Source organism: Anas acuta, chromosome W (assembly GCF_963932015.1).
Source record: "Anas acuta chromosome W, bAnaAcu1.1, whole genome shotgun sequence".
NCBI lineage: Eukaryota > Metazoa > Chordata > Aves > Anseriformes > Anatidae > Anas > Anas acuta.
Window position 1 is genome coordinate 10,784,787 of NC_089016.1, and position 12,449 is coordinate 10,797,235.

General features: G+C 50.5%; 2 protein-coding genes across 2 annotated transcripts; one reads left to right on the forward strand and one right to left on the reverse strand.

Moving 5' to 3' along the window:
- The first annotated feature begins 1,308 nt into the window (after window positions 1–1,308).
- Window positions 1,309–2,235, forward strand: LOC137847524 (olfactory receptor 14C36-like). The gene has a single exon (XM_068665804.1). The coding sequence runs from the start codon at window positions 1,309–1,311 to the stop codon at window positions 2,233–2,235; it is 927 nt and encodes a 308-aa protein (XP_068521905.1).
- Window positions 2,236–9,893: 7,658 nt separating this feature from the next.
- On the reverse strand, window positions 9,894–10,829 carry LOC137846901 (olfactory receptor 14C36-like). Its single transcript, XM_068665007.1, has one exon. The coding sequence runs from the start codon at window positions 10,827–10,829 to the stop codon at window positions 9,894–9,896; it is 936 nt and encodes a 311-aa protein (XP_068521108.1).
- Window positions 10,830–12,449: the final 1,620 nt, after the last annotated feature.

Sequence of the window (12,449 nt, forward strand, 5' to 3'; positions counted from 1 at the left end):
CAGGGGGACACTGCAGGAAACTTGCCTCTGACTTGCACTTCTGGAGAGATGTCTTCAATTGTCTCTGAGTGCCTGAGGTTCGTGGGCTCATCAGCCAAGCCCCCAGAGGGGTGATTGCAGTGCCTTGGGCTGGTGCTGTGCTGCTGAGCTGGGCTGGGTTTGTGGGACAGAGAGAAAACACATTTCAGAAAGTCCCATGAAGCAGAGAGACAGCTGTGCCCAGGAGCAGCTCCTCTGCACAGCACAGCAGGGCTGGGGGCTCGGACTGCAGCTGGCATGTGGACAGGAGAGAAGGAGAGAGGGCTTGGAAGCAGTGGGAGGATGCTGAGAGCTGCCTGCAGGAGAAACCTGCACAGCCCTTGACAAGGTAAGCGCCTGGCTGCAGGGCTGTGCAGCTGCAGATCCTGGAAGGGTCTCCTGCTGGGTCTTGTTTCTGGGAAGGCAGTGGGCGATGCAGTAGGCTTTGAGAGTCCTGCTTGGTTGCACTGTCAGGTGAGAAAGTCTGGCAGAAGCCCCTTGGAGTGTCATAACCCAGCTGCCCTTTTTAGCCAAGAGTTGGTGTCCAGGTCTCCTCCAGACACTGCAGGGGATGCAGATTAGATACTGGTGCGCCGCAGATTGCTAATATCCAGTTCTGTCAGTGGGGCATTGTCCTGGGATGCACGCTTCTCTCCCGCAGGTTGCAGCTCTCTGCTGGCATCCTTGTGTTATCCAGGTACCTCAAGGAGAAGACACCTTTGTATAAAATCATGTATGTGCTGCTGGATGGCTGTCTGTGGGCAGCTGGAGTGAGGCCTCTGCACTCTTGCAGAAGAAGGAAAAGCTGAGATCCTGCTCATGCACCTGGTGATAAGGTGAGGATTCTGTCCGTCTGCACTGGGGTTGGGGCTTCTTTGCTTTAAGCTGTCTCCACTTCTTTGGAAACACAAGAGTGTGATTGTTCTACTAAGCATAACAAAATCTGAGTCGCTCTACAGTGTGTTTGGAGGTGTTTTTTGCAACAACCCTGCAAAGTTCATGGATCTCATAAGTGGACTGAACTTGAGTTTCCCCCTTGTTCCTGCTTTCTGACTGCTTCACAGAAGGAAGGACACCTCTAAAGTCCCCAGCAATCCATGCTTGCAGTGCCAGTCTCACCCAGAATCAGCTGGGACTCAAGTGATAGAGCTGCAGAAAGCTCCTTTAGCAAAGAGAGAGGCTTCAGATGAGAGTGCTCTAAGGCTTGCAGTAGGTTTTCCTCAGAGAATTGTCTTCTAAACTTTTTCTGCCTTCTCCTTCTCTACAGACAACAGTGCTCAATGTCAGAAAATGCCCAACGTCAGCTCTGTGAGTGAGTTCCTCCTGCTGGCATTCTCAGACACGCGCGAGCTGCAGCTCCTGCACTTCGCGCTCTTCCTGGGCATCTACCTGGCTGCCCTCCTGGGCAACGGCCTCATCCTCACAGCCGTAGCCTGCCACCACCGCCTCCACACCCCCATGTACTTCTTCCTCCTCAACCTTGCCCTCCTCGACGTGGGCTGCATCTCCACCACTCTGCCCAAAGCCATGGCCAATGCCCTCTGGGACACCAGGGCCATCTCCTATCAAGGATGTGCTGCACAGGTCTTTCTCTTTGCCTTCTTTATCACAACAGAGTATTGCATTCTCACTGTTATGGCCTACGACCGCTACGTTGCCATCTGCAAGCCCCTGCACTACGGGAGCCTCGTGGGCAGCAGAGCTTGTGCCCAGATGGCAGCAGCTGCCTGGGGCAGTGGCTTTCTCACTGCTGTCCTGCACACGACCAACACATTTTCCCTGCCCCTCTGCCAAGGCAATGCTGTGGACCAGTTCTTCTGTGAAATCCCCCACATCCTCAAGCTCTCCTGCTCACATGCCTACCTCAGGGAAGTTGGATTTATTGCATTTAGCTTTTGTTTAGTTGTTGGTTGCTTTGTTTTTATTGTGGTGTCCTATGTGCAGATCTTCAGGGCAGTGCTGAGGATGCCCTCTGAGCAGGGCCGGCACAAAGCCTTTTCCACGTGCCTCCCTCACCTGGCCGTGGTCTCTCTGTTTATCAGCACTATCATGTTTGCCTACCTGAAGCCCCCCTCCATCTCCTCCCCATACCTGGACCTTGCAGTATCTTTTCTCTACTCCATGTTCCCTCCAGCAGTGAACCCCCTCATTTACAGCATGAGGAACCAGGAGCTCAAGGATGCACTGAGGAAATACATATTTCTTAAGAAACTATAATGTGCCTTTACATTCTGAGTTTATCTCAGAAACAGGAAAGTAATTTGGTATTTTTTTTCTTGATAAATATGTTCTCCAAGTTTGTGGAGTCGATTTAATTCATGTCATTGTTAGCCTCCTACCTGTTCATTTATCTCTTTACTTTTCCTAATCATCTCATGTATATGTGAAGCCAGGTTTTCTGTGTACCTATAGACAATAAAGAAGCGAGCAGAAATTCATAGGTCTCAGCTGCAGTGTATTTCCATCACCTGTGAACTAGCAAAGAAGCTATTTAAAAAAAAAAAAAAAAAAAAAAAAGCTATTTATGACCATGATGCTTGACTACTTCCTGAAACAGGGCCTCAATAGACACAGCTGATTTTCAGGAGGACAAACGTTTTCATAACGGGAGCCCACCTCTCCCCTCTCCTTCCATTTTCCACCTTTTATTGCTGAGTGTGACATCATATGGTATGGAATATCTCTGTGGCTGGTTTAGGTAAGCTGCCTGGTGATGTCCCCTCCCTGTCTCTTGCACACCCGCAGCCTGATGGCTCTTTGGGGAGGGGGGATTAGAGGGATTCCTGATGCTATGACAGTACTGCTCAGCAGAAGACAAAACACAACCGTGATACCAGTGCTGTTCTAGCTACTCAAGCAGAGCACAGCACTGGGTGGGCTTCTACAGGAAAAGGTAACTCCATCCCAGCCAGACCCAGTACAGTCACATACTGAAAACACAGCACCACAGGGGCTGCTCTGCAGAGAATTACTTCGTCACGGTCAGAGCCAGTGCAGGGCCACACACTGGACAAGAAGGCTCCCTCTGAGCTCTGTGGGGAGTCAGGAAGGTCCTAATAAGCAGGACGACTGAGGAAGCCCAAGGCCCTTCTGAACGTTGTCTTAGTCCCACCTGGGAGGCAGTGCTGGGCAGTGGGAAGTGCTATGAGAAAGACCTGTGAGAAGGCTGTGAGAAACAAGGAAATATCACTGCCATTGCCCCAGGCCTGCAAAAAATCACTCACTGGCCTCCTCTGTCAGGCCAGCGTGAGCCCAGGAGACAGCAGTGAATGGAGCCCACAGAGCGTGAGCCTGTCTGAGGTGGACTGAGCAGAGCTCAAGTGCTCAATCTGCTGTGAGCAGGCATAAGAGAACTCTGCAGCCCCAGGGCACGCAGCAGCCCCAGCAAAGGAGCCTGGAGAGTGATTCCTTGCAGTCCTGGGGCAATGGCAGTGGCCCCATGAGCTGGGTCTGCCTCCCAGCCTGCCCAGCACTGCCCGGCAGAGTGCCCCCATGCCCCAGGCACCACAGCCCCCTAGCTCTGCAGAGCAGCACCTCTGGTTGTCATGTCAGAGATCTCAGCTTTTGACTAAACTCATACCTCATAGCTGGTTTTAGCTTTCTCCATAGGTGAAGCTACTGCCTTTCAGATTCTTGAAGGGAGGTACATCCTGCATGAAGGCCTGCAAAATGTTAGCCTGGATCCATAGGAGTCATTCTGGAACCAACACTTGTACGTTGGATGTACACTTTTGTGGAGGTGCAGAGATGATGGGCACTTGCAGGATGCTCCTACAAAACTTTGTGCCCTTTTCCCTACTGACTACAACACCACTTCTGTCTCAGCAACAGAGTAGCCGGCAGAGCGAGACAGATCCTCTGATTCCATGAAAGCCACCAGAAAGCTGATCCCAATAAGAAAACCAATATGAGGATGACAGGAGAAGCCTGGCCACCAGAGAAGTGAGATTTGGGGGAGGGAAGAGGAGCTTGGGAAGCAGAAATTAATGATTTTGTAGAGGTAAGAGGTTTCATGTAATGTTGATGGTGCTTTAAAACTGGCTTAAAACAGTCATGTAAAACCCTTACACTATTTTGACCAGTAACCCTAATCCCAAAACCTGAATGTTGCTCCAACACCTTGACAGAAATCCCCTGCAGTAATACCTGACCTCAGAGTATCCCTTCAAGCAGAACTCAGCCCATAGCCCCTTTCCTTACCTTTACTCTCTTGCTCATCCTAATCCCTTCCCTTAACACTAGCATTAAAACACTTTATTTAACCCTAGACGACTTCTTCGCAGACCTAAAGAAATCCATAAACCACGAAGCTTGTCCATACCCCAGCCACAGACGACACCCTATCCTCCCAATAAACCGTTGCTTAATCTCTAACCCAGAAATGTGAACCCTAGTTCAAGGCCAGTTGGCAGGTGACTTTGGGCAACCTAATCTAATGGAAATTGTTCCTGTCCATAGAAGAAGGTTTGACTAGATGATCACAGAATCTCAGGATCATCTAGGTTGGAAGAGACCTCCAAGATCACCCAGTCCAACCTCTGACCTAACACTAAGCAGTCCTCCACTAAACCATATCACTAAGTTCAACATCTAAACGTCTTTTAAAGACCCCAGGGATGGTGACTCAACCACTTCCTTGGACAGCCCATTCTAATGTCTAACAACCCTTTCAGTAAAGTTTTTCCTAATATCCAACCTAAACCTCCCCTAGTGCAACTTTAGCCCATTCCCCCTCGTCCAGTCACTGGGCACGTGGGAGAACAGACCAACCCCCACGTCTCTACAGCCTTCTTTGAGGTAGCTGTAGAGAGCAAAAAGGTCACCCCTGATCCTCCTCTTCTCCAGGCTGAACAATCCCAGCTCCCTCAGCTGCTCCTTGTAAGATTTGTCCTGGGTTACATGTACTTGGGTAGTGTCAGGCACAATGCAATTCTTTTTGCCTTCTGCATCTACAGCACAGGAAGTAGGACTGCCCTACTCTATTGACTGGACAATAGAGTAGGGTAAAAAAAAAGTAGATGTCTTTAATTTTCACCCTGAGTTTTCCAAAGACCTAAGAGACACCATGGATGATCAGGTACCTACTGATACTTAATCTGTATTTCTCTGGTTCCAATGGTCATTACAATTTTATTTTATTTTATTTTATTTTATTTTATTTTATTTTATTTTATTTTATTTTATTTTATTTTATTTTATTTTATTTTATTTTATTTTATTTTATTTTATTTTATTTTATTTTATTTTATCAAAAAAAAAAAAACAAACACGTGACTTGTCTTAGAAAGGCTTTCATGTGCAGGGCTGGGCTGCAGTTACAGGGACAAAGACCACTGCTGGCAGTGGAGGTGTCAGACCTCCAGACTCTGCTATTCCTCCCCACAGAGGTCTCCAAAGAAGTCACCCTGGATCAATAGCAAGAGGAGAATGATGCTCAAAACTGAAATGCAGCAAAAATCAGCCTTTGAAAGTATAAAAGATTTTTTATTAGGTGCTTTTTGAAATCTTCTTTGACTACATCATGCAAGCTCTGTAATTAGATACACAAGGAATGAAGCCTTGAAGAAAACTATGGAAGAGATGTTAGGAGTTTCTGCATTTTAATGAGTTCCATGGTGTATTGTGGCACTGAGTCTATGAAACTCAGTTACTGAGAGGAGAATGATGCAACTGCTAGAGAAAGTAAAGTCAGAAGGAAAAGTTGAAGTGAGTTGGAGTATTAATGGGCCCCACTGAGGGCTGTTGCTAACAAAGCCTCCCCAGGGACTCGTTAGGGCGGATAATTGGAGTCCATGATTGCAGAAAGGCAAAGCACTGCACTGAGAAAAATCTTGGTTGGTTTTGGTGAAACAGAAGAGCCAAGGCCTGACCCCAGCCACTGGAAGGGGAGATCCTGCACCGCCACATCTGGCTCAAGGCTCTTCTTGGGGTCTGTGGGATGTGGTGGGTAGTGTGATGTTACTAGAAGAACTTCATTAAGACACCTCCACAGCCCTGCACAGTGTTGCAAGGAAGCAATGCCAACACTCAGCATGCCAAGCAGGTGCCTTCTGCTGGCCTAGCAGGGCCACTGCCAGATGTCAGCCCAAAAGTCACCCCCAAGTATGGCTCAAGGCTCTTCCTGGGGTCTGTGGGCTGTGATGGGCAGTGCGATGCCATGAGAAGAACACTGGTATGACACCTCTAGGGTGCTGCACAGGGTTGAAAGGAATCTATTTGGCCCCATCACAATGAATATAACATCTCCTCATAAACTCTAGCCAAGGGGACAAAAAATTCAGGGCTGTTGGGGCCTGCCATTCTTGCCAGCACCCTCTGCCTTCTCCTCGGCAGGCTTTCCTATGCTGTCCCACACATCACCCTATTTTCTTAAAGTCTGCAGACACCCATCTCAGTTCACCATCTTGCTTTCATGCCTTGCTTTCACCGATATCTGATTGGCCCTGACCAGCTGTTCCTTGAAACACAAAGCCATGGTCTTATCAGAGGGTGACGTATAGAACCATTGCATGACGCCTTGAGGGACATTTCTTCCTCCTTGTGACCAGTGCCAGCCTTCCATGGAACATTTTGTGGCAGTTTTTTTTTTTTTTTTTTTTCTCCTGCTCTTTCCTACTACCAAAGGAAGCTCCATCAGGGTGGAAACTACTCCTGAAGTAGGCATCCCAACCCAGCAGGCTCCTTGCGGCCTCTCAGCCAAGCAGACACAAGTCACCTCAGCCGCATCTTCCAAGCCTTGTGCCTCCTGCTGCCCAGCCATGGACTCAAGCAGAAGGGACAGGACAACCCATCTGGGGGCCTTCTTTCTGCCTGGGTCCTCCTGGGTCTGGAGGCAGAGGGGATCCCCCAGTCAGCATGCCAAGCAGGTGCCTTCTGCTGGCCTAGCAGGGCCACTGCCAGATGTTAGCCCAAAAGTGCAGCTCCCAGGGAGAAGTCAAGGGTGACCTGCCACCTACAGACAGAAGTGACCTCCCAGTCACTGCCACAGTCGCATTCCTGCTGCTGGGGCAGGAGATGCTGAGGCAGAGCTGAGCTCTTCAGAGGATTCCCACCATCTCCTTCTTTTGGCCCACAAGCGGATCAGATCTGGGTGAGCAAAAGAGTAAAGGTAAGGGAAAGGGGCTATGGGCTGAGTTTTGGCTTCAAGGGATACTTTGAGATCAGGCTTAAGAGTAGTGGATTCCTGCAGGGTGTGGAGTAGCATTTACGTTTGCAGATTAATGTCACTAGTTAAAATAGGGGAAGGGCTTTACATGACTATTTAAATCACAGTTACAGCAGAATCAACATTGCCTGAACGTTCTAACCTCACAGAAATCTTTAATTTCTGCTGGCCAAACTCCTTTTCCCTACTCCAAATCTCACATCTCTCCTCGCCAGGCTTCTCCTGACTTCCCCATATCAGTCATCTTCGTAGGGGCAGCTTTCTGATGGCTTTCATGATCTCAGAGTATCTGTCTCATATCTGTTGCCTACTCCTTTTTTGAGACTGAAATGACTCCTAAGTCAGGATGGAAAATAACCCAAAGCTGTAGGTGAACCCTGCACAATGTGGCCTGCAGTTCTTGTACCACCCGCAAAATTTTGTTTCCTGCCTCCAACTTCTGGATACAGAATGCCTTCTTTGCACCCAGGGTACCTTTCCCCAAACCCTCATGCATCGTTCAGTTTGCCCCTAGTGTCTTGGAGGCAGTGGTCCCCTCTGTGTAGAAAACTGAAAACAGTCCTAAAGGATGACTTCAGGCAAAAGCTGACACCTCTGACATGACAACCCCTATCCAAGACCTCTTCCAACATGGGGCCTACCAGGTACTTAGAAAGAGCCGATCTCAGAAACTACATGCACAGCAAGTGCCTTCTGCTGCCCTACCATGGACACTGGCAGATGTGAGCCTAAAGGCACAGATCCCAGCCAGGAGTCAAGGGTAACCTGTCAGCTACTTCAGAAAGAGCTCAACTCACAGGCCATTTAACAGCCATTCGCTTCCTGGTGGACTTAGTGTTTGTGACGCACCACTGAGCTTATAATACCACACCTACAAAACACCCCCTTTTTGGGCCAGGACCTGCCCAGGTAGAAATGATCTGGTTGTGATCCTCCAAGCTCATGGCACACCTGCTGGGCTCCCAGCCTCTCTGACACACAGGACCCAGTTCCGTGCCAGTCCTGGGTGGTGCTAGGGCAGGAGGAACCTTGCAGGAAATGTTGTAGCCCCATGCCTCTTGGTGGTCTCTCAGCTCCTAGTGCACAGTGGAGATCACACTCAAGTCCAGAAGCCTGAAGCTGGCCTAGAAGACACTCAGGGGAAGCACCCTCCCAGCCCCAGCCCCAGCCCCAGCTGGTGGTGCTGTTCTGCAGAGCGAGGGGGCTGTGGTGCCCGGGGCAGGGGGGCACTCTGCACGGCCGTGTTGGGCAGGCTGGGAGGCAGAGCCAGCTCATGGGGTCACTGCCATTTCCCCAGGGCTGCAAGGAATCACTCGCCAGGCTCCTTTGATGGGGCTGCTGTGTGCCCTGGGGCTGCAGAGCTCTTCTCTGCCTGCTCACACCAGACTGAGCACTTGAGCTCTGGTCAGTCCACCTCGGAGGAGATCCCCCCTTAGGAGGGAAGTGCTGCAGTGGAGGCCAGCTGTGCCACTGCCGTGCCCACTGCCTGTCCCTGCCTGCAGTTCCAGCACAGCCCACAGCAGCACTGGCACCAAGTGAGAGGAGCAGCCGGGCCTGAGCCCACCAACAAGGCTCAGCAGGAGAGGGCGGCAGTGGCAAGAGAGCAGCTCTGCATACCCCAAGCGCTGGTGCTCCCTGGCCGTGCTGCTGGGATGGGACTCTTTTCCTCTGCACCCCTGCACACGGGCACTGCCCCTGCATAGCCAGGACTGCTCTCAGAGGACAGATTTCAGACAAAATGGCAGTTGAATTTTAACTCAGTTAAGGTTAAATTCACAGAGAGCATGGCTTCACATGTCTTTGAGCTGTATTCAACAGGTACATCCATTTCATTTTAATAGGTGCTCATTAGCTGAATTAATGTAATACGAATATGCACAAAATCAACCAAAAACAAAATGAAACAAACCAAATCAAGACAAAACAAAAAAGGTATACTGCTATTCCTAGAATCATTAACATTACAAGTCATGTGCAGAAGCAGATCAGAAATTTCTTGCATCCAAGACACATCTCGCCATCAATTTCCAAAGGGCATGCTTGAGCTCCTGACTCCTCATGCTACAGATGAGGACATGCTCAGCTGGAGGCACCACTGAGTACAGAACTGCCACCACCAGGTCCAGGGATTGGGAGGAGATAGAGGGGGCTTCAGGCAGGCAACCATGACAGGCCTGAGGGAGACGGACACCATGGCCTGGTGAGGGACGCACGTGGAAAAGGCTTTGTGCTAGCCCTGCTATAGAGACAACAGGACTGTCACCTAGATCCACAAGGTCTAATCCAAATACAATATGTGGCAGCTGGACTCTTGGCCCCGAGCTCGTCCTGGTTGCTGAGGCTCTGCCCCAGCTCCAGAGGAGATGGGAATAGAGGGATACTGAGACCAATGAATTTCTGATGATAACTTTATTGTCTTTATCTACCAAGGAAGCCTGGTTCTCTATGTATGTTAGATGATATGGTCAAAGCAAACACAAAATGTGACATTTAGAATGCTAAGAATTACATTATTAAAAACATAATAAAATATTTTTAAAATACTAACAGAGAAAAACAATTTAAAAATATCGTATCATTTTCCTAAATGACATTTTATTTCTGTAAGGATTATTATTAATTATAATGTATTGATAGCACTAGTAATGACAAAAAATGATATAATATGAATCAAAGTTGCATATTATCAGAAATACATCTTCTGAACACATCACTGATGCTTAAGAAACATGTATTGAAGAAGTTTCCTCACTGCATCCTTCACCTCTTGGTTCCTCATGCTGTAGATGAGGGGATTCACTGCTGGAGGCAACACTGAGTACAGAAGTGTGACAACCAGGTCCAAGGATGGAGAGGAAATGGAGGGAGGCTTCAGGTAGGCAAATATGGCAGCGCTGACAAACAGAGAGACCACGGCCAGGTGAGGGAGGCACGTGGAATAGGCTTTGTGCCGGCCCTGCTCAGAGGGCATCCTCAGCACTGCCCTGAAGATCTGAACATAGGACACCAAAATGAAAACAAAACAACCAAATGTTAAAGAAACACTAAACACAAGTACCCCAACTTCCCTGAGGTAGGCATCTGAGCAGGAGAGCTTGAGGATCTGGGGGATTTCACAGAAGAACTGGTCCACAGCATTGCCGTGGCAGAGGGGCAGGGAAAATGTAGTGGCTGTGTGCAGGACAGCATTGAGAAAGCCACTGCCCCAGGCAGCTGCTGCCATCTGGACACAAGCTCTGCTGCCCAGGAGGCTCCCGTAGTGCAGGGGCTTGCAGATGGCAACGTAGCGGTCATAGGCCATCACGCTGAGGAGATAATACTCTGAGCCAAACAAGAAGAATAAAAAGAAGACCTGTGCAGCACATCCTTGATAGGAGATGACCCTGGTGTCCCAGAGGGCATTGGCCATGGCTTTGGGCAGAGTGGTGGAGATGCAGCCCAGGTCGAGGAGGGCGAGGTTGAGGAGGAAGAAGTACATGGGGGTGTGGAGGTGGTGGTCGCAGGCTACGGCAGTGAGGATGAGGCCGTTGCCCAGGAGGGCAGCCAGGTAGATGCCCAGGAAGAGCGCGAAGTGCAGGAGCTGCAGCTTGCGCGTGTTTGCGAATGCCAGCAGGAGGAACTCGCTCACGGAGCTGATGTTGGGCATTTGCTGTCCATACACATGCTTTCCTGGTAAAGAGCAAAATACAGAACAATGTTAAAACAGAGTTCTCTGAGGAAAACCTATTGTGTCTCTTAAAGAATCCCGTAACCTGAGCCTCTCTCTTTGCATGAAAATCTTTTGCATCTCTCCTGCTTGAGCTGTGGCTGGTGCCGTCTGAGAGTGGCACTGGGAGCAGGGGCTGCTGTAGGCTGCAGAGGAGTCCTCTCTGCTATACAGCAGGAAGGAATCAGGAACATGGGGGAAGCTCAAGTTCAGTTCACTGGTCAGATCAATGAGCTTTTCACTGTTATTTCAAACAACACATCTGAATGCAGAGTTACACAGGCCACTGCCCACAAGTCATGTTCTAATCTGCTGTGTGTTTCCTGTCTGAGCCACAGGACCTCCCAGCTCTGGAGTTTCCTTGAGAAGAAACTGGAGACAGCTGAGAGCAGAGAAGCCCCGGTCCAAGTGCAGCTGGACAGAAACCTCACCTGAGGTAAAGTTCTCACACAGACAGAGCTTGGGAGCATCCCTGTCTGAGCTCTACCTTCTCTTCTACCCCTGCCTACCCCACAGTCCATGGGCTGCAGGGGGAGAGGAGGCCAGGGAGGGGCAGCTCCAGGGGAAGGCGTCTGCACTGAAGGGCATGGCCACGAGGTCCCCGAATCCCCCCTGCCACGGCGTTTCTGCCAACAGCTCCTTCTGGCCGCCTGCCCCTCTCTCTGCTGCCTGCAGCTGTCCCTGCCGGGAGCTGCTGCTCTGCGCCCACCTCTTCTTTCCCCCTGCCCGTGCTCACAGACCCCATCCCATGTGGCTGTGCTCAGCGCTGCCCTGCAGCACCCTGCCACCAACAGGGCCCTGCCAAGGGGCACCTCCATGGCTGCAGGAGCTACGGGGCAGCTGACAGAGAGCCCGGCATGGCCAGCCAGGGCAGGGTGTTCTGGGCTGACCGGGGGCACCTGCCTTAGGGCACTCCAAGGGGCTTCTGCCAGACTTCCTCACCTCTCAGTGCAATCCAGCAGGACTCTCAAAGCCTACTGCATTGTCCACTGCACTCCCAGAAACAAGACCCAGCAGGAGACCCTTCCAGGAACTGCAGCTGCATGGCCCTGCAGCCAGACACTTACCTTGTCAAAGGCTGTGCAGGTTTCTCCTGCAGGCAGCTCTCAGCATCCTCCCACTGCCAACTGCCTTCATCCCCTCTCTCCTTTTCTTCTCTCTGTGTCTGCCTCTGTGTCTCTTTCCTGCTGTGCTGTGCAGAGGAGCTGCTCCTGGGCACAGCTGGCTCTCTGCACCAGGGCTCTCTTGCCAGGAGCTCTCTCTGTCCCACATGCCCGGCCCAGCTCAGCACCAGCCCAAGGCACTGCAATCACCCCTCTGGGGGCTTTGCTGATGAGCCCACAAACCTCAGGCACTCAGAGACAATTGAAGACATCTCTCCAGAAGTGCAAGTCAGAGGCAAGTTTCCTGCAGTGTCCCCCTGAGGGCCAGCACTGACACAGCCTCCCTTGGAGCTCGTTAGAGCAGAACCCTGGAGGCAGTGAGGACAAGGAGACAAAAGCAATGTGAAGGTGACACTGATGTGTAGGAAAAGTGGATGTGTGTCACCAAGCACAAGGG